At 43.0% G+C, this 21,412-nt stretch overlaps 4 protein-coding genes across 4 annotated transcripts in view; 3 read left to right on the top strand and 1 right to left on the bottom strand.

Moving 5' to 3' along the window:
• Nucleotides 1-4,945, top strand: part of rab3db (RAB3D, member RAS oncogene family, b) — a 12,215-nt gene extending 7,270 nt beyond the window's left edge. The window contains exons 3-5 of the mRNA XM_023416254.2: nucleotides 807-925; nucleotides 1,576-1,700; nucleotides 1,806-4,945. Of these exons, the coding sequence (XP_023272022.1) occupies nucleotides 807-925; nucleotides 1,576-1,700; nucleotides 1,806-1,993 (432 nt within the window). The 3' untranslated portion in view covers nucleotides 1,994-4,945. The remainder of the gene's footprint in view (nucleotides 1-806; nucleotides 926-1,575; nucleotides 1,701-1,805) is intronic.
• Nucleotides 4,946-6,017: 1,072 nt separating this feature from the next.
• On the top strand, nucleotides 6,018-11,710 carry epor (erythropoietin receptor). The gene is made up of 8 exons (XM_023416407.2): nucleotides 6,018-6,314; nucleotides 6,547-6,682; nucleotides 6,948-7,114; nucleotides 7,533-7,684; nucleotides 7,787-7,943; nucleotides 8,121-8,208; nucleotides 8,334-8,421; nucleotides 8,664-11,710. Exons 1-8 carry the CDS (start codon nucleotides 6,212-6,214, stop codon nucleotides 9,402-9,404), a joined length of 1,632 nt encoding a protein of 543 aa, XP_023272175.1. The 5' UTR covers nucleotides 6,018-6,211; the 3' UTR covers nucleotides 9,405-11,710.
• Nucleotides 11,711-11,845: 135 nt separating this feature from the next.
• On the bottom strand, nucleotides 11,846-13,487 carry swsap1 (SWIM-type zinc finger 7 associated protein 1). Its single transcript, XM_023416408.2, has 2 exons — nucleotides 12,980-13,487; nucleotides 11,846-12,603 (listed from the first exon to the last, which is right to left on the bottom strand). Exons 1-2 carry the CDS (start codon nucleotides 13,247-13,249, stop codon nucleotides 12,034-12,036), a joined length of 840 nt encoding a protein of 279 aa, XP_023272176.1. The 5' UTR covers nucleotides 13,250-13,487; the 3' UTR covers nucleotides 11,846-12,033.
• A 20-nt stretch (nucleotides 13,488-13,507) lies between these two features.
• znf653 (zinc finger protein 653) lies at nucleotides 13,508-20,928 on the top strand. Its single transcript, XM_023416276.2, has 10 exons — nucleotides 13,508-13,908; nucleotides 14,091-14,131; nucleotides 15,020-15,328; nucleotides 15,478-16,013; nucleotides 16,126-16,303; nucleotides 17,933-18,017; nucleotides 18,168-18,285; nucleotides 18,372-18,486; nucleotides 18,576-18,675; nucleotides 18,804-20,928. The coding sequence occupies exons 1-10, from the start codon at nucleotides 13,613-13,615 to the stop codon at nucleotides 18,979-18,981; spliced, it is 1,956 nt and encodes a 651-aa protein (XP_023272044.1). The 5' UTR covers nucleotides 13,508-13,612; the 3' UTR covers nucleotides 18,982-20,928.
• Nucleotides 20,929-21,412: the final 484 nt, after the last annotated feature.

Here is a 21,412-nt window from a genome sequence, read left to right as displayed (position 1 = left end):
GGGGGGGGGGGGGGGGGGGGGGGGGGGGGGGGGGGGGTGCCACACCTTCTCTGAGTCTGCGATTCTTGCATTTCCGTTATCTGCCTGTTTCTTCTTGCTGCATGGAGACTGATACAAACCAGATGTCTTGCTTGATGAGAAACGATTGTGGCAGGAGCTCATATCTAAATGCCATCTCCTGGTGGAGGGTGTAGAGTGGAGCAAGTGGCATTTTGATGTGATAATGAAGCCAAGTGGGCACAATCACATATTGGCCTCTCATTTTACACTACACAGCACCCAAGGTCCATAACTATCTTTTTACTTCTTTACAGACTATAAATTAAACCAGACATAAAACTAACCTGAAATTAGTTTGTAAATGCTTCATTACAAGTTTCTCATCACTAATAGTTTTTATCTCAATTAATGTTTGAGAGAAAATTGATAGTTGCCTTTTCTGGCTCATTACCAATGATTTATTTGATCAGTGATTCCCTAACAAGTGCACTTACTTGTATTTCTGCAGATGTCAGAAAGTATGTGGAAAGATCATGAAGTGGCTTAGAAAAAAAGAAATTCTGATTTAAAAGAAAAAAAATGTAGTCAGCTGTTACACCTGAACACAACACGCTGTGATTGAGAGACGACACCTAAGTACAGCCTGAACTGGAAAAGGCCATAGTTTGAACAATATTGCCCCCTTGTGGTTACAAATCACATTAATGATCACATTTTTTTTTTGTTTTGTTTTATAGATCTTTATAAATGTAAATAGAATATATTATAAATATATATATTTTCTGTGTGTGTGTGTGTAAATGCAGGATACAGCAGGACAAGAGCGTTACCGTACCATCACCACAGCCTACTACAGAGGAGCCATGGGCTTCCTGCTCATGTATGACATCACTAACCAGGACTCCTTCAACGCAGTGCAGGACTGGTGAGTTGGGCCTGTTTAAACACACTATCTGTTGTCACAATCGGTGTTTCGTTAATATTATCTCAAAGAGGAGTTAAATGAAATTGGGTATGAAGTTGAGCCATGCGCTGAGGAAGAGGTAACCACCTTTTAGTTTGGATAGCGCCACCGTGTGGTCAGTCGTGTAGCACCTTTGCTCCTAAGTGGATTCTTTGGTCCTTCACGTATCTCTCCTTATAGTTCGTGTCCATTTCTTTCAATATCGTTTTGCCATTTGTTCATTTTTTGCAGAACCTTTTAACTTCTTTCACCGACTTCCTACAGATTTCACCCAAACTTCACCACAATTGTAAAGTCACTTGTTTGAATGATCTGGACCTAAAATATCTCTATTGGCTTTATGATATTCAACACTATTTTCCTGTAGCAGGTCGTCAGATCTTTGCATTGTGCAACTAAACATAGATGACATTTTCACATACCAACTCTGAGACATTCTGCACAATCCCATGGCTTTTTCCTATCAGTGGAACTACAGGAACTTTATAAATGTAATATTTAATAGCTGATTATACAGGAAAATGATTTGTTGGATTGTATATATTGTTTTACAGATCCATTCTCACTGCTTTTAATAATGTAGAACACACAACTGTGTGTCTGTCCTTCAGGGCGACGCAGATCAAGACGTACTCATGGGACAATGCTCAGGTGATCCTTGTCGGTAACAAGTGTGACCTGGAGGACGACAGGCTTGTACCCACAGAGGACGGCCAGCGACTGGCAGAGGAGCTGGGTAAAACCTGTGTACTTCTTTTTAAAAACATGTATACATCTGTTAGTTGATATTAAATGAAATGAAATCACCTTAAACCACTTGTGTGCTCTTGCTCGCCCTCAGGTTTCCAATTCTTCGAGGCCAGCGCGAAGGACAACATCAACGTGAAGCAGGTGTTTGAGCGTCTAGTGGACGTCATCTGCGAGAAGATGAATGAGAGCATGGAGGGAGACATCAACCTCGTATCCAACCACAGGAACCAGGGCCTTAAAGACTCGCCATCAGAGAGCCAGGGGGGCTGTGCTTGCTAAACCATCTGTCTTCTTCCCACACACACACACACACACACACACACACACACACACACGCACGCTGATACTCCTACATGAAGATCAACTCTTTCTCTGTGCCTCAACCAAGGAAAGTGCCGCACCTCTTCCTCTCTCTTCACTCCAGCCTTGTCCAGCTCTGCTTTGTCTGCACATCGCTCTGCACAAACCAAAGGACAGCTAGCTGAGATAATCGTCACCGATGCTGTTAGACCCCCCCCCCCCATGCCTGGCCTTCTGTCTTTTCCCTCGTAGAGGCCCACTCTGCCTCTGTCTGTGGTGAGCTGATAGTCCAACAAAACCTGCCCCGTGCTCTGTCCACTCCCTGCATCAACCGCCTTGACCACTTGGCATCATAAACTTACTATATTTAAAACATTCATTCCTTTGATTTCCTGTGTCAGATATTTGTGCAGATAGCCAGAAGCTAGTGTTGCCAAATGTGTTGGAGTCACAGATAGTGTGTGATGATATCTGTACTTTGACATTCACACAGTACATGTGCTAAAGTTTCACTTTACATTTGTCTTAACTCAAGTTTACAATGACGACAGCAGCTGGCCTTGAAAAACCATAGTCGATATTGTGAGCTCAGTTTTTTGCTAAGATACATTTATTGGATTTAATTGTCGCTCCTGAACTGAAATGAATCATGTTTCTACAACTGAAGGCCTTATTATTTTTTTTGCGTCAAAGTTTGAAAGACATTTCTTGGACGCTTTGTGGCTCATGAATGATTTAAGGAGAGAAGCATGAGTCTTTTTTTCTTTTCTTTTTTTACAGCCTCTTGAAATGATCTGCTACTTCATGTCTCTACCAATGTCATCCTGCCAAGTCGAGACGAGACGAGAAGTTTAACATCAGTAAATATGAAGCTACACCCAGCAGCTTAGCTTAGCACAAAGATGTTGTTTTTTTTAGTATGGATAAACAAATGAGACATAACGTTAGGATTTTATCATCTTTGGACAGAGCCATGCTAACTGTTTCCCCCTGTTTCCAGTCTTTGTGCTAAGCTAAGCTAACCGCCTGCTCACTGTCGCTTCATATTTACCATCCATGACATTTAGCTCTTCGTATCTAACTCTTTCCCAAAATGTCGAACCGTCTCTTTAAAATAAAATCTGATTCCATTAAATGTTGAAGAATAATTCTTTAAATATTGACGTGTCAGCGCAGCGCGGCCACATGAAATTCAGGTGTGAGAACATGTATGTCTTCGTGTTGATTTTTCTCACCCCTAGAAAATTTCTCTGTTGTGAGATCCTGAATATACGTCTCATCATCCATCACTTATTATGAAAAATAAAGACGATAGATCAAGATCAGCATGATAAAGAATAGGATCAGCAGGATGTGATCACGACCCTTATCGTGTATTTAGAATCTTAATGTCAGTGGTGAGCTGCTGCGCTGCTCCTCGTCTCCTGCGCTAACCTGATTGTGGATGGGAAACGTTGTTGTGCTCTGTCCTCTCCTCAGTGTTCGTGTGAGGAAGTCGTTTAACACTGGCGACACTTGTGTTTGTCACATGACCTGCCTCGTGGCATGTCCTCGCTCACCACTTTGTGCCACTCTTTCTTCTCTTACACACACTCACACGCGCACACACACGCTTTCACCATTACACACATACAGACGCACATACTGTTCCCCCAACAGCAGCATGGCAAAACAGTTGGCATGGCAAAAATACTATGCTTAACAACTTTAATAAGTATTTACAAAGTAGTGAATTAACTTTTTATTGTTTGTTTGTCACTCACATAATATCTGTTTTTGCAAATGCAGCACCGTGTGTGTGTGTGTGTGTGTGTGTGTGTTCGTGTGCGTGTACTCAGAAAGGGAAGAACACTGATCTCTTGATAGGTTTACGTCTCAACTTTGCTGTTGCCACCATCAGGAAACGTAAGGTGCTGGTGCAGAATGTTAGTTCGAGGATCCTGTGTCACTTTATATCCCATTACTGTAAAATCTGTCCTCTTCACGTTTGCCACCTGTTGAACTGTGCAGCTTTTGTTGTTCATTTATACTGTTTTTGACATTTCAGTATTGAACCTGCTGGAAACTGTGTCCTGATTGATGAAATTGACATTTGAAAATCTCACAAAAGGACATTTGCTTTGCCATTTTTATCAATTAATTGCCATCAACGGTGCCGTTCCAAGTGCTGACTACTGACTGTCAGTTAGTATCAACCACAACCTCTACACCACGATAGCAGCCTCACGTTGCCAGGCCAAAGCTCATTGGCGCTCCGCACAGAGGGAGGGAGGGTTGGGGTCACAACCGGTGGTCAGTCCACTCCCTGCTATTGTGTAAGCCTGAGGTCAGTTATCTCTGCTGTCAGCATGTGCTGCTGGACAGTGAATAGTTTCGCAGATAGCTGGTGTTATCACCTCATCTGCACCACGGTGAGTTTAACATAAGGAGGCTGTGTACAGTCACAGACTCATGACACTACATTTGTGTTACCCCAATTTGTGTAAAAGCACTGTGCGGTTGTGCGACCTATTTAAATGGAAGCAGAGGCATCAGAGAGCGTGTAGTATCTGTGACAGTTTCACTATGGCGGCTGCTGCTCGCCTACACGCTGAATGTGCTTCAGTTGTACCTGGCGCTGCTGTGCTCATCTGCTGTACAGCTGATCTACTGGCTCTGATGCTGTTGTACAAATACGTTTGTAGCATCGAGAGCTGCTAGTCTGGTGTGTCTTCTTTCTTTCTTTTTTATGTTTATGGTCTGTGTTTCCATGTGTTGCATTCCTGATAGGTAGCTTTTTAAAAGAGGTGAGATCAGATCATTTGATCCCTTTAATGTAAGTTCTGAATGTGCTGGATGGAAGCCTTGTGAAAAAGTGCATCTTATAAACAAGAATAAATTGAACATGTTGAAATGTGTATAAGAAAAATAAAGAATATATTCATTACAAAAGGTGGGGAGTAATTGCCAGTCATTGTTTTCAGTTACTTATGGTACAACATGGCTGGTACGTGTTTGTGGTGAAGGCAGCATCTTAAGTGTAATTTATGACCATGCATCCTACCTCCTGACCCCAAAACATCAGGTCTGGGCTTTTTTTCATGTTTTATCTGAAGAACCAGAGAAACCACACTCTGCCATTGTCCCCCACAACAATGCAGGTTTCCTCATCCTTCTCTTCCTGTTACCACAGTCAGAAAGAAGCTACCTTCCCTGTGCAGGGCCTCTGCAGAACTTCACTCATCTGATGTTTGGTTTTTCACTAAACTGGCTGTAAAGACTGTGGAGCTGAATTGAACTAAGCTGGTTCCGTTCTGTTACCATCATCATCACCATCGCCATTGTTGTCATGTGAGTGAAATACAGCTTGTATTTACATCAGCCCCCATTTCACTATAGGGTAGGGCTGTCTCCTCCTCTTTTGAAGTGATGTAAAGAAGCGCTAAATTGCATTCAAACTGACGGGGATGGGCCGCTACACCCCCCTCTGCTACTTATCGGGGGTGAAGAAACAGGGTTGTCTTGCTGCTCTGATAATGCTGGTCAAACGAAGAAAACATGTGGGTGCAGAAAGTAGATAAGAAACCGTTTTGGACTGCTTCTTAGGTGTGTGAGTACTCTACTAATTGGACACATACAAGGATTAAATTGGCCCGGAGCCAACCAGGAACTGAGCCCAAATTGCATCTTGAAGGAGGTCAGCTTCAGCTTCAGCTCCTGTGAGCTGCTCAGAAGTCCATTAAAAAAAGAGTAAAATTATTCCTTTTTTTATTCTATCTATCTATTCATCTATCTATTTATTTATCTATCTATCTCTCTCTCTCTTTCTGTCTCTCCCTCTCTCTCAACGTTTGCGCGCTTTTACGCACGGCACAAGTCCAGTAGGCGCACTTCCTCGTTCACTAGTACAACCACCACAAACAAGTTGTAAACATCAATGAGCGCGTGATTTCCGCCCATCATCAGGAGAGTAAAAAGTTTTGTGAGACCCCTCCTCTCCCTCACTGCCTTTGGGAGAAAGTAAACAGCTCAGCTCTACTCACCTTATCGCTCACAAGCAGGCGCGTAACCGCGCTGCGCTATCCATGGTATCTAAACAAAAAACAAGCCTCCCCCAGGCCAGAGCCGCGGCGGACGCATTTGTGGCAGGTTATTCTCCAGTGATGCAGGTGAACAACAGAACGCCAACGTTTTTCTGTTCACAGAGAAGACAAAAGGATGTCATGTGATCACCTGAGCCGAGTGTTGGCACTTTTCATGGTTCTCTGCGCCATGCGAACCGTTTCCATCGTCCAGGGCGCGCGAGATTTCGAAAAGAAAGGTAGGGTAACATTTTTTTTTAGAAAAAAACTAGAAGAAATATTGAGTAACTGACTAAACAAGTTTAAAAAAAATAGAGAAATGATGTGTTGGATACACCTTCCGTTGCTCCAGTCTGTTTGTGACTGTATTTCGTGTCCAAGACATCAGAAAAGCTTTCGGCTGACCATCATGATCTTCTAGCTCACATGGTGCTCTCACACGTCTGTTGCCCCCCATCTGTACCCCCCTAGTGTCTATGATGCTGAAGGTAGAGCCAGAAAACCCCAAATGCTTTGCTGAAGGCAGGAAGGACTTAACGTGCTTCTGGGAGGAAGATGAGGAAAGAGCTGGTTCTGTGGACCAGTACTCCTTCACATACAGCTACCAGTAAGTCACTTTCAGTGTAAGACAGTGTATAACAACAAGCCACGTTGTGTCCAATATGGCCAATAGACATAGGGTTTCTTTTTCTTTTTTTCCTTTTTCTATTTCAACCAATAGGCTACAAATAAAACAGGGTCATTGAAGAATTATTTCAAGGCTTAAAAACTGTTTTTACGACCCAGCATCGTGCCAGGTCAGAACTGTTAGTGACCACATTCGAGAATTAAAGTACCATTTTTGAGCTTCTGTCTCCCTCTGTCCTGAGCAGTCAAGAAAACAGCAGCAGATGTCCACTGAGAGTTCTCCGTGCAGCTGGTGGGAAGAGGCTGTTCCTCTGCCACCTGAACCAAACCCAGATGTTTGTCCAAATGGACGTCCGAGTTCATCGGCAGGGAGTGCTGATCCACAATCGCAGCCTCCTCATCGAGCTTGTCTGTAAGTTATTCTACCTGTGAAATGCATTTGAAAGTTTTGTGTGAGAATGATGGATTAGACTCATTTTCCTTGCCTCAAAATTTCCCAGAAAAGTTTTTTTTCAAACTCATAGAGAATTAAAAACCTGAAGCTGCAGTTCCCAACAGCTGCTTTATACCATCTTTCAACTCACTGTTTTAGTTTACGTCCATCACGGTCGACATAAGCACGACCCTGGATCAGCTTCAGTGGTTGTCTTTACAGCTTGTTTCTGATGATCCTGAGTGCCCAAATATTCAGTTGTTGTAGGTTTAAACAAAGCTGTGATCAATACACACTCGAGCTACACATGTATGTGACATTAGGGTACGTAAGGGTAACGATGGACGTAAGGAATAATCCTCCCTGACCAGCTGCCTGCTGTCTTTCTGAATGGCAGTTCTTCTTGACCCTCTTGCCAATGTGGCGGTGAGCAGCACAGGGAAGCAAGGCCAACTGAATGTCAGCTGGGTGCCTCCCCCTCTGAAGTACATGGATGACAGCATGATGTACGAGGTCAGCTACGCTACGGAGGACAGCCATGTGGGGCAGGTACGGCGCTGATATGTTAAAAGTTGAATGAAGGTTCAAGCAGCAGGTTTGATGGTCGGGGGACTCGTGGACTTCACTGATTAATTGAGGACTGTTTTCCAGGTCGAGGTGGTACGAGCTAGTTCAGAGTTGATCCTGACAGGCCTGCAGCCAGGTACAAAGTACAAGGTGCAGGTCCGTGTAAAGCTGGATGGGATTAGCTACAATGGCTATTGGAGTGCCTGGAGTGACCCAGTGTTCATAGAAACACTGCCTGCAGGTGAGGATTCATTAACTCCTTCACACACTCAACACACACAAAAAAAGAAAGGGAATATGTAGTCCCACATTTTTACTGTACAAGCAAAGATCTTGTCCGCATTGTTTTTTATTTCTTTTCTTAATTGGTTCCCAGTGTTTTTCAATGACTCTTTTTTTGATCATTTTATTCCTTCAGAATTTGACCCACTCATCATCTCCCTCACTCTGATCATCTCTTTCATCCTCGTCGTGCTGTCTCTCACCATGCTCCTGTCCCATCGCAGGTTGGTCAAACAGACACAAGTGCATTGCTACTTTTCTGATCACATAAACATATATTGTTGCTTCTGTAAGAACCTTTAACATTGAGAATTATATTTTCAGTATGTTTTTTTTTGTTTTTTTTTAGGTTTCTTACAAAGAAGATTTGGCCGACTATTCCGACTCCTGACAGCAAGTTCCAAGGTCTTTTCACTGTTTACGGCGGGGACTTTCAGGTATGAACCGGACTAAGAGTTTACAGCCACACCAGTGGCTCTGCGAGCCTGTGCTTCAGCGCAGCGCTGGTTTGAGCTACGTGCTAACATCAGCACGCTGCATGCTCAGAATGACGTGTTAGCATGCTGCTGTTTAGCACCATCTTACTTTAACTTGTCAGGAAGCTAACATTAGAACATTCAATAGCCGGTCGTGGTGTCACAGGAAAAATGTCATGATCTTTTCCTGTGTTTTTGTACAGGAGTGGTTAGGGCAGACCAATGGAGGCTTGTGGTTGACTCCGGCTTTCTTCTACTCAGAGGACTACCCTTCTCCTCTGGAAGTACTCTCGGAGCTCAGCCTTTGCCCCTCACTGCCCTCCCCGCCTCTGCCCCCCACGGTCCCTAGGGCTTTAACCGCAGACAGGAAGGAGGACAAAGATGTGAAGAAAGGCCTGGATGGGAGAGAGCCATCGGAAAGGGGAAATTCAGCCCTGACAGAAGGATGGAGAGCCACACCGCACGACCACTGGTTGATGGATCGCTTACGGGCACTTCACCAGCGCCCCATGCCCTGCTCAGAGTCCTCTCTGCTGGAGTCTCAAGACACCTACGTCACCCTCAGCGCCAACAACCACAGCGAAGATGAGCACCTGGATGATACTCTTGAGGAGGCGTTACCCCTTGAAGTACTTTTTGCCTCCAGAAAGACAGTGCTGTGTGAATCTCACTCTGACCTGGGATCCGTGCAGCAGAGCTCCGGTTCAGGGCGTCTTTCGTCGCAGTCCAGCTTTGAGTACCCGAACCACGCCTGGACGCCCAAAGGCCCGGGGTACACCTACATGGCAGTGGCAGACTCTGGGGTCTCTATGGATTACAGCCCCATGAGCAGAGTAGACGACATTGGGAAAGTGGTTATCTACGCCAACGAGTACAAGAATGAGCTCCCTGCTCACAGAAGACCATTCCTGCCGAGGCAGCACTCTGTCCACGATGACCGCTGAGAAGGAGCTCAGCTGCACATGGACTGAGACTGGAGGCGAGCTCGGAGGAGGGAATCTGGATATACACGCAAAACTACAGAGCCTCATATCAACCGTTAAGAAAGGCATATCAAGGTATTGGGCTCTGACTGTCTCATAGTGAAGTGTAAGCTACAGGACTCCAAGTCCACTGGATGTACATACATCATTTCTACTTTAGCCAAATCATCCCTGATCTGTACAGGACAATGCCATTACATGGAAATGGCAGCTGTGGTTTATGCCAAATACTGATATTCATTGTAAAGGTTGGTATGCTGATCTCTTAGTATCCTATCCTGTAGATCAGATCAGGAATATTTCTATAACTTCACCAAAATTCAAGCCGAAGGGGTGAACTCCCTGATCGTTTCCATGGTGATTTATTCATGTTTGAGCAAAGTGTACTATTATTTTCAAGCTTAAATGACAGAACAGCTTTTAGGTTAAAACACAGAGTAGACGTACAGAACCAAAGGACTGTGAACAACACGGGCTGACGCACTTTCCCTCTCCCTCTGACGTGTCTTAAAGGATAAAACTGGTGATATTCTTTGTTTTTCTTGTTGTCAGCAAATCCCATGAAAAGACTTAAACCAGCAATAAACTGATCCTTCAGCACGTGCCACAGAGCTCCACATTAGTCCCGTCTAAGACTGAGAATATAAAAAGCCGTTCTAGCAGCTCTGTCAGGCAGTACTTTGGCATAGCAGTGCTTTTTGCTCAACGCTAATGTCAACATGCTAAAATGCTGACAGTGTCACTGTCTTTAGTTTAGCATGCTAACTGATGCTAACTAACAGGCTGACGGGGAATCTGATTAGATTTGCAGGTCACAAACCAAAGTACTGGACAAACTAAGGTTTGACTTGGTGACACCACATGAAACGTTAAAGTGATCACCAAAGATATTAGTTTACTCTGAGGGGTGTGAATTAATTTTAATGGCAGTCCATCCACAAATGTCACACTGCTAGCATTGTGAGTCAAACATCACGCTGATATGTTCCTCTATATCACTGACCACAGTGGTTTATTTGAAGTAAAACTCACATACAGTATTGTAGTGCCGTGAATACTCATTAGAGCACCAATGTGTATTAATCCACTGCAGAAAATAGTCCCCAACAAATTTAATCAAAAAACAAACATTTGCTAAAAACTACAGCGCTGAGCTATTCTAGAAAATAACTGAGCATGTTTTAAAAATTTAAGTATATATTTATATATATATTTATTTTGAGGATTTACATTTTTAGTAAGAAGGCAGATAAGGGAAGGTGAAAAAAGATATAATATTAAGATATTGCTAGTTTTGCTCCTCTCATGGGCTTTGTTGACATTAAAAAATTGGCATATTGCCTTATACCCTGAAGTAACAAAACACACAGCTTTCACTTGGACCCGACAGCTGTTAAGCCAGTGTAATTTCCAAACCTGATAAAACTAACTGTACTTGTAAATAATATTATGATGCTTTTTGTATTTTATCGCAGTTGTTTCAGAGAATGATCCAAGAACACCCGAACACATAATCAAATCAAATAAAAATAAAAATAAAAATACTACTACTGTAGGCTGTGCAGGAAAGTTTTAAGGCAATATTCATTCTCAGGTGACTGTAGTCGTTAGTTTAGTCTCTTTCTTGTCATGTTTGCTTTTAGTCATTACTGCCATCTAAAGAGCAGAGCAGACACGACATGTCTATTCAAAACATTTTAAATTCATTGCAGTTTTCAAATCAAACTGAATAATTTCCATGTTTTTTTATGCTTGTTTGCTTTTGTGTCTTAAGTAAATATGTTGTAACTGAAAAAGTTATAGCACAGTGTGACACCTAAAGGAGACAAAGGTTTAAAGCTCAAAACTTACTCTCTTACAAATTGTTAAATTTATTTCACAACAGCAATTCATGATTTATCAAATATGATAAAAAACTAAATGTTATTTTTAATTATTTGTTGTTCGATATTTAATATTTTACTAATATGCAACATATTTTAAGAGAGGGTGTTGTCTTTGTCACACTCAGTTTGAGAATATCTCCTTTTTAGGATTAATATTTTTTACTTATTTACTTGTTTTTTCTTCTTCAAAATAAGTATTTTCTATATTTCTTCTGATGTGTAAAATACTTTCACTGTGATATCAGCCGCTTAAGTTCAGTGTCTCACACATGCTAAATTCTCCAGTATTGTATATACATTTTTTCATTGTGTAAGATTTGATTAATATGTCTGACAAACCTTTATGTCATCTAAACTCATTAAATGTTTTACATCTAAAAATATTGTGGTGTGGTTAAATAATATCAAAGAGGTTGAACAGCAGATTACATGACAATGTATTCAAGAAGGAATGGCAGTCAAAGCAAAGACAAGTGCTGCATTAAATGACTGGAAACGCATAAAAGAAGGGTCTGATTGACTTGGAAGATGGAGTGTAATAGTGACCATGGCCTGTTATACTGTAGTACATCTCATCATCACTGAAAACTCCCAAGCGCCGAAATTTCAAGCCAAGTGGTGCTAAAAATAAACACTACTCCTCTCCAAGTCCACAGATTGGCTTTTATCAATGCCCACTGTTTAAGTCTTTGATACAGACATTTTCAAACCAACTTAAACTCCATTAAACCATCAGGAAAAATTAACAACTGCCACTCCTGGGCTACATCTAGCCTTTCCTCACCGTCTTTGGCACAAGAGGCCTCTGTGATGCCTCTCCCAGAAAGATAAATGTGCCACAGCTGCTGTAGTCCAGCTGCCACAGCTTCATATCCTCTGTCTTGGTCCAGAGTGCAGCGTACCTGGAAATAGCGATCGAGGATATCAAGGATGGGATCTGTGGCAGAGGGTTCCCCGCCAGCTTGTTCGGGGTCTACTTCAGACTGGAAAGAGGCGATGACACGGCAAGGGCCCGAGGTCGAGGACCGCTGCTCCAGGACTTGAGTGAGAAAGGCAGCAGTGTCACACAGCAGCGCAGACAGGTGGGCGGCACACGACTGCTCACCTGGGTGAAATCCACTGTGGCTACCACCTCTAGAATCAGACAGGAAGCTCTCCAACCTGTCGACTATGATCAGTGAGGGTGGCGTGGGGGACGTGTTGGTGGACTCGTGAAGGCTGGCAATCTGCAGGAGGAGCTCCTCCACTGTCCTGGGATAGGAAAACTTGATTTTCTTTAAAAGAAAAAAAGAGAAAAAGAAACTAAATTGACGGACAGAACTTCAGTGAGTCAAGATAGCATTTTTCACCATTTTCTAATATTTTGTAGACTGAAAGTTGTTAGTTACAGTTACACAACAAGGAATTAATCTGAATAGAAAGCAAGGTCCGCCTTCTAGTTTTTACTGGGGCTTTTAACCACATCTCTGGTTACCTGGCAACCCAAAAGCTGGTCTCTAAATGGTTTAATGATCTGTAAATGTAATGTAAATGATTGATTACGCAGTAATAAATCCATTAGTTGCAACTTAAAAGTCCTCTATAGTTTACAACTTTTTTAGAGAAAGTATGTCAAACACACGAGTGGAGACAGAGCAAAGTGACTTCTACCTTTAGACTCTCTGGGCTCAGGCTCGGGACACATTTCTGCAGAGACGCTGGGAGACTTTGAATTTGTGTTTGGGTGAAGAACATCACTCTCATCCCCATCTGTGAGGCTGCCGTCACGGCCGCCAGCAGCAGCACGGACCGGCTGACGCTGTGGTCTCCGACCACCAGGGCGCCGCAGGTTGTCGGAGGCGGAGGACTGACCGTGAGGTCCTTCTTTAGATCCGTTTGTGACATAAACGTCTTAAACACAAGCGTTAAAATGTCTGTCATGTCTATTGTTTAGATACTATACGTCTTTTCTTAAGTTATGTCACCGGTAACGCTTAACTTTCCCGCGTCTGTTTACATGTTGCACATCGGTGTTCATGCTGGTGCGGTCCGTGAGAAAAGGGTTCCGTTTGTTGTACCGTTCCGCCGCGGTTCTTCGGCGAGCAGGGAGGACATTTCTGTCAGTATTTTTTTTTACAGATATGCATTCATGTTGTTTACGACTGTGTTAATCTTTTTAGCAAAGTTTAAAAGCCCGTGCTGTGGGACGCAAGCTACAAAAGGCGCCTCTATCGGTGCTTCCTGTGAGGTCTATGCAACTTCCGGAAAGTCGGGTAATCACAACATCAGCTGTTAACGGCCAAGATGGCGCATAGCCTGGCAGAGTTGGAGGTTCCCCTGGACACTGACCAACCTGGGGACCAAGGGAAAGGTGTTTTGAGGCGCTGCAGGGGACGACCCAGGCTCACAGACACCGACCGAGCTCAGAGGCGACTTGAATCCCGAAAGAAGTACGATGTGAGGAGGGTGTACCTGGGAGAGTCGCACAAGCTGTGGAGTGAGCTCCGCAGACGGACCAGCCTGAGTGATGCTGGACTGGCAGAGTACCTGATCCTGCTCAACTCCACATATGGAGAAAAATACCAGCAGAAATACTGCGGGTAGGCATGGCCGTGGCCACTTTATTTCCACACGCTGACATTAGCTACCTCAAATTGCACGTTTTTGTCTTTATCAGGGCGGTCTGCTGTAATATTATAAGCTACTGCTGCCTCACTGCTGCTGGCAGCTTCATTGTTTTATTCTACTTAACTCTTGAAAATGATGCTATTCTGCATTGCAGGAAGAAGATTGCCCCTGAAGTCTCAGCAAAGCAGAAAAAAGGTGAGTGTTGCCATTAACAGAAGGAGGATATTTCCCAAATCAGTCACACAGGTTTGGAAGGTGTGTGAAAGATGATTCTTAAAATATTTTTTAAGTAACTGAGTTAATTAGATTTGTTAAGTCAGACAAATCTGTTATTGACAATTCTCAGTCTGAGATTTGCTCTTCTGCTTTTTGCTCATGTGATGTGCAAAGTGGATGCAAGTGGTGAACTGATTTCATCAGGGCAACCTCATCCTCTATAGACTGAAGTTTCAGTCAGAAATAATAACTTCTATCTCATCATTTGACAAATTTGAAGTCAAACTCTTGACTCATCCCCCTGGAATTAGAACTGTAGCTTTTGATGATTGATTGATTAGTCAACTGGAAGAAAATAAATCTGCAAATATTTTAATACTCTATGATTCATTGACTTGAGTTTTTCAGGGACTGATGACAAACATTACCAAGTTCTGAAATAGGAGGTTTTAGCGCTTTTCTTTTTCTTATATGACAGTGAATCAAATATATTTGGATTTTTGAAGACGTAATGTAAAAATTATGATTCACCACTTTCAGACAACTTATAACCAAACTTTTAACAGAGAATTCGAAAAGCTGTTAATTATTAATCAGCAGAACTGATGGGTAAAGCTTAATATCTGATTTTCACCCATGAACTCAAAGTTCTGACTTGATATGACTTCATTAATTATGTCTTATTTCTTATTTAATTGTCTTAGTATCTCATAATGTTGATTTGCTATTAGTATTTATATTTTTTCAGTCAAGGAATCAACAAGGCATTGAAATCTAAAGAGCGGGATTTACATGTAGATTCTGAATTGACCAAATCCTCTTGAAATCCACTTCTTCACTCATCTGTCAACTTTCCTTGTTTCCCAGGCAGGAGGGACCGTGTGTCCAGCCTCCAGAGCCTCGTGTGTTGGTACCAGGAGCACTCGCGCTCCTGCCCTCACGAGCCACAGCTCAAGGCCCTGGAGCCCCAGCCCAACTTCTCCACCGCTGCTATCTGGCAGTGTGCCTCCAACCACTCATTTGTGCAATACCTTTTCTCACCACTGAGGGAGGCAAGTGACTCTGAACAGGAGGACGAAGTGGACGGAGAGGAGAATGCTGCAAACACAGACTTGCTGGTGGCTAAAGGCGAAGCGAGCAGGAGGAGAAGAAAAGAGGCTCACAAACAATTCAAAGGTGATCACTTTGTAGTTTTGCTCTTTGACTCATCATGTAGGGTTTGTAGTTTTGTTGTTGATATCATGAGTAGTTAAATGTTTACCAGTAGCTGGGGAATCCTGAATTCCTTGATGATCAACATGGTTTTTTTTTTCATCTTTCTGTAGACATGGGAGAAAATGTGGATGTTTCTGAGGTACAACATACAAGCATGAGCCCGATCGAAGAGTCCGCAGCTCTAAACCACCAACCCAGTATAGAGGCTTCTTCAAAGGTCGTCCCACTGACAGGGCAGCCCGTGTGGGAGATGGAGATGGTCATGGAGCGACAGCAGGGCTCCCCCGCTGCGGCGTTTCACTCCATCCCCTCAGAAGAGGAGGCTGAGGATCTGAGGCGAGGCGGAGACGAAGGGGAAGGAGGAGGAGAGAGACTCGGAGAAGAAGAAATCAGGACTTTACCACATGGTTACGATTGTGTTACCGTGGCGGCATCCTTAGCCGATAAACTGGAGAAGACGGATGAGGACTCGGTGCTGTCTCAGAGCTTGAGCGGCTCTGTCCAACTGGGCGCTCAGTCGCAGCTGTCGGTGCCCCCACCCATGCACGTACAAGAGCAGAGTGAGCTGTTTGACCCTCAGACTCTGCAGACGGTAGTGACCAGCTGTGAGATCCCTGACCAGAGGACGGCGTTGGAAGGCTCGCAGGTCGGTGAATGAGTATCTTGTAGAGATGTTTAAGTAGGACACACTACAGGAATGTGCTTTCGCTTTTCCTCAAAAGTTACTATTGTTTTTTCCGTTCTCTTGTCGTCCGCAGTTAATCATCATTACCGGCCCCAGCTATGAGGCCCTGGCGTCAGAGGGCATCCAGCTCAACATGGGCGGCGGAAACGTGGAGGAAGTCACCTGCACTGTCATCGGGGGCGTCACCTACAACCAGGTGTGCTCGTGTGACTCAAAAATCAGAACAGCAGAGGATGAAGACTCCATGACAGGTGCGCTGAAAGGGAATCTGGCTGCGGGGGGGGGGGGCTGGACTGTGAATGTGGATGTAGTGTCTGAAAGTTTTTATACTATCAATTGAAACTACTGGCTTCCACGCTCATTTGCCGACAGCCCTGCATAAGAATCATCTATGGATAGACTTGAATAAGCAGGTGGTCATTCATGATCTGTGCAAACATCCTGTCAATTGATCTGAACTGTAATAAGACTCATAACCAGGATACTGTGCCCAGGTGTGCACTCCACTCAAGCCACACACCCCCTGATCAGCTGAACAACAAATACAGAGGTAGAGGTTGTGATGTTCTACACACTGACATTAACGTTAAAGGATCCACCAGCTCAGGACCAGTCCAGGCATTTTTTTAAATTAAAATAGCCTCAATTTTGGTTATGAAGCCAGATGTTTGCTTAAATATCTATCTATCTATCTACTCTGCTGCTGTTGGTAAAAGAGTCTGTTTAGACCTTCCAGCAACAGCAGATTTACAGGAACATCCAATATGTAAATACTACATGACACTGAATGTAAAAGCATCATATGAAACCATTAAAGGAAGCAGTGTGGCAGGTTATATTTCCGTAATGCAACACTTTTCAGCACTATTCAAATATACCTAAATAGCTTTAATAGGTATGTGCCTGTACTATAAGCTGTATTATACAAACACAGTAAAATAAATATTGGATCATAAAACTTTATAGACATTTATAAATGATAGGGAGATGCTGATAATAGCTGCACCTCAGTTCAAAAACAACGGATAGACACTCAGAAAGCTGAATAATGTAATATTCACACAGGAATATGAATGACCAGGTTTCTTATGTTCCATATCATATCCTGATCCTCACTAAAACCTGCATTAGTTGTGGCAGAAACACTGGTTCTAATGTAAAGGAGCTACCTGCCAAGACACAGGCTAGTTGAGTGAAGTCGAATTAAACAAAAAATATCATTGAATTATTCAGCTGTGAAAAGGTCGTTCCACTCAGAGGCTCCAGTGGGTGTCAGAGACTAAAAATAGAACCACATCATGTCTACGTGGATTGATGAGACTGTAACCTTCCTCACATTAATACACGAAACAAACAGAAATGTCACTTTTCTGTCATGTAGTCGACATCGTTTGAGCTTTGACTGGCGCTCCTTTAATCACGTCACCTAGTGGCGCCCTCTTCTCCTGCAAAGACTTAATGACTCCCAACTGGTGAATTAGGGCCACCAGCTGTTTATCTTGACCCACTCAACTCCTAATATTCACATAACAGTAATGGTTGGAGGGGGATTATTGGGGGATTTCGGTGAAATTTTGTGCTAAATTTGAAGGTAAAACTGGCTAATGCAAATTGTGTTCATAACTGCTCTAAAAAAAACTTGAGACAAATTAAAGGGTCAAGTTTTCAGCATTGATCGTATACACGGCAACGATTGAGACTTGAAATCCTGTATTTATAGCACATATTTTCCCCCCAAGGCCCAGCACCCTTAAGAATAAAGATGTTGATTATAGTGAAAGTGATATGAAAGTCGTCAAGCTGCCAGTCCACAAGTCAGGAGACATTTAGATTCAGCTGAGTCATTTTGTAAATCGGGTTTTCACACCGTTTCTCTGCAGGGTTGAGTGACAAACAGCTGCTGCAGCCCACTGTTGACGCTCTGGAGCTGAGTGGTGACAGAGAACTGCAGAGGAGTCTGAGCAGGTTTGTGGCACACATTCTTTACATGGTGAAGTGACTTCCAGACAGATTGACAAGGAAGGATTTGAGGGTTAGGAGCTCTGCAGAGATATTAATCCAGCACCAGTTATTGTCCTCTTGTTGTAGTCTGCTCCACACTGTCTGTTTTCGCAGCGTCAGGTCAAAGAGGAACAGACGAGGCCCCGTCATTGAGGCCGATGGGATGCTCAAGATGTTCCACTGTCCATACGAGGGCTGCAGTCAAGTCTACGTAGCTATTAGCAGCTTTCAGGTACTACAACAGCTTTCATTCATATTTCATGCTTCAGTTTGTTTAGCAGAAGAATGAAATATCCTTTTTTTCCCCCTTATCTGTAGAATCACGTGAACCTAGTTCACAGGAAAGGGAGGACCAAGGTTTGTCCCCATCCAGGCTGCGGTAAAAAGTTCTACCTGTCGAACCACCTGCATCGCCATATGATCATCCATTCAGGTGGACGCACAAAGACACGCTTGTCATGTCAGAGTCTCATCTTCATAAACCTCCAAATGTAACTGGATCTTTTTTTTCTTTTTTTACAGGGGTAAGAGATTTCATCTGTGAGACATGTGGAAAATCCTTTAAGCGTAAGAATCACCTGGAGGTTCACAGGCGGACCCACACAGGAGAAACACCGCTCCAGTAAGTTAATAATGCTGAAAACATTTCTTGTTGTTACACAGTTAGAGTGAGTAAGAAGTGGCCCATAATCACTCCTGTTTTCTTCCCCGTTCCGTCCGTCTCGTCCTCTCACCCGCGTCATCTGTCAGATGTGAAATTTGTGGCTACCAGTGTCGCCAGCGTGCATCCCTGAACTGGCACATGAAGAAGCACACTCCAGAGGCCCACTACAACTTCACCTGTGAGTTCTGCGACAAGAGGTTCGAGAAGCTGGACAGTGTTAAATTCCACAAGCTAAAGAGCCACCCAGACAAGCAGGCAACCTGAGGCGCTCCAGCGCTGCTGATAGGAGCTAAACAGGTCGGCCCTCGAAAACCAAAGGAAGACTTCCAGTGAAGAGAAACAATTTCCTTTGCTTCCCATGTCTAGGATGATGTGAGCATCAACTGTGAAAACACAAGCAGTAGGTAAATGCAAAGTGAGCCTCTCTAACGGCTGTGCAGGACACAGCAGGAAAGAAAAGCTTAATCCACTGTTGATTAATGATGTCCAACTGACCATTCACTGAACCCCTTTCCCTAAACAGTGATCACCCAGTCCTAGTTAAACAACCATAACTAGGCTCAGCAGCTATGTCAAGCTTTGGATCTTTCCAAAACCAAAATCACAAGAGCAAAAGTGTAAGGAATGCATTAAATTATGTGTTTTTCTGTTTTAATGTAAGCTACAAGAGTTAGCATGGCTGGCTAACTAGCTTACTATCTGCAATAGTGGCCCGTTGTTGTTTCCAAGGGCAGCAACATTTCATACTACATTATTGTGGGGTTACAGGTTACAGGTTACAAGTTAAAAAAGCTCCATTCACAACCAGCACATCCACCGTTTAAACTTCCCCCACTGTTTGGGAGTTGATCCAGGATGCTATCAAAGCTGGGCTAATGTTAGCGGCGCTGTCCTGCTAACAAAAGTTTACATTCCAGCAACTGTAGCCAATCATAACTGAGATGGTGATATGTTCTCTAAACACCTTGGTTAATCCTCGTCAGAAAAGCAGTTTCTCTTTATGATATTAAAAGTAAAACATGGTGTTTCAAAGTATAATAAAAATGTAGCCTCTGTCTTGCTTGTCTGAGTGTGTAAGCTAAGCAGCTAACGTTGCGTTAGGAAAAAATAACAGTCTAATGGTACATTTTTCCTTATTATACTTTAAATACTAGGAGCTCTTAACTGCAATATAAGAACAATGCTGTTTCTTTATTACGTGTCTTCCACGTGGATCATCAGCTGATGAGGATACTGACTTTTTGCCTGAGACTTGCAGCTTTAGCCTCAGTCCTTTCATGTGTGTTAGCCACCAATTTCATATGACCCTTTTTACAGCTTTCTTGTGTTAAAATGAGTCAGTTTGAAGCGTCACAAAGTCGACTGGGAGACGGAGTTTTCAGCAGCTCATGGAGCTTACGTCAGCTAGCTTAATTAGCTAGCTCGTTAGAGCTGATAAAATCTACAGCTGTCAGCTAGGATGAGATGCTTGCTTTTTTTTACTACCTCCGTCTGAAATCAACAATCCACAAAAAAATGTTCTGATATTACTACACATTTTGAGCGGTAAATCTGTCACCGCTACCACGGTAAAGATTATATATACCTAACACAGGCGCTGCAGGGGGTGGGGATGGGGGTTGGGGTTTAGTGAACGGTCAATTAAAAGTTTGATACAAAATATTTTCCATTAAAGGAAGATTTTCTAGACACCTTGCAAAACACTGGTATGGTCCTTTAAAGATTAAGTATGGGTTAAATATAATTGCTCAGCCCATTAAAACACCACCAAAAAAAGATTATTGATGCCGACCAGTGTGGAGGGTAAAGATATGACTATAACAGTACATACAGTATATGTGTTAAATCTATTAAATAAATAACAATAAATTCAACGCTGTGAAATTGACACCACTTCTCATAGTGTCACAAATAGAGGTTCTTTCATTTCAGTCATTCAAATTTGAGCAGCTGTTGTGTGGGCCAGCAGAGCAGTATTGATCTTACATTTTCCTATCATCTGTTTTCATCATCCCAGCGTCCTGACTCACAGGCACCAATGACAAAATCCTGTGAGTTTAATGTGACAATCTCAGGAAAATTCACCTCTGTCCTCTCATGTCCCTTTCTTGTGTTCTGTCTGTATTTTAGTCTCTAAGTAAATGCACTTTTTCTGTCTTCTGTCAGTTTTGTTAAATGATGAATCACTAAAATATATGAATATGACTCGTACTTGTATTCTACCTTTCTTTTTCTGAAATACATTTGTGAGACACAAATGATTAATAACATGCAACGTGTTCTTGCGTCTTGCATAATGCACTCTAAGGTGTGTGTGTGTGCATTTGTGATGAAGTGGGGGTGTGCATAAAAAGTAAGAAAGGGCATGAAAAGCATAAGTGTCATGAGACCTGGTCATAAAATGACTTCATAAATACTGGACCATTTTCAGTCTGCTGAACGTTGGACATGTAACTGGTTTCTGGATGTTTGTGTAAATAGAAGGTTTAGCTCAGGGCGACACACTCATAAGACTCACTCTTCATATAGGCCACATCCTCCTACTTTCTTTTTGCAGATGAGTCAGTCTTCCACATCTGTCACTCTCGGGATTGTGACGTTTAGTAGTTAAGGAAGTATCACACCGTAAAATGTCTGAGGAGCATTGAGCTACAAGGAATTGCAAACAGCAACAACAGAAAAGAGAAACTGCAAG

The sequence above is a fragment of the Seriola lalandi genome, unplaced genomic scaffold, assembly GCF_002814215.2.
Source record: "Seriola lalandi dorsalis isolate HSWRI2012SDOR001 ecotype SW California unplaced genomic scaffold, Sedor1 jcf7180002054563, whole genome shotgun sequence".
Taxonomy (NCBI): domain Eukaryota; kingdom Metazoa; phylum Chordata; class Actinopteri; order Carangiformes; family Carangidae; genus Seriola; species Seriola lalandi.
The sequence above is the reverse complement of the archived record's forward strand: the minus strand, read 5'-3'. Positions and strand labels throughout refer to the sequence as shown.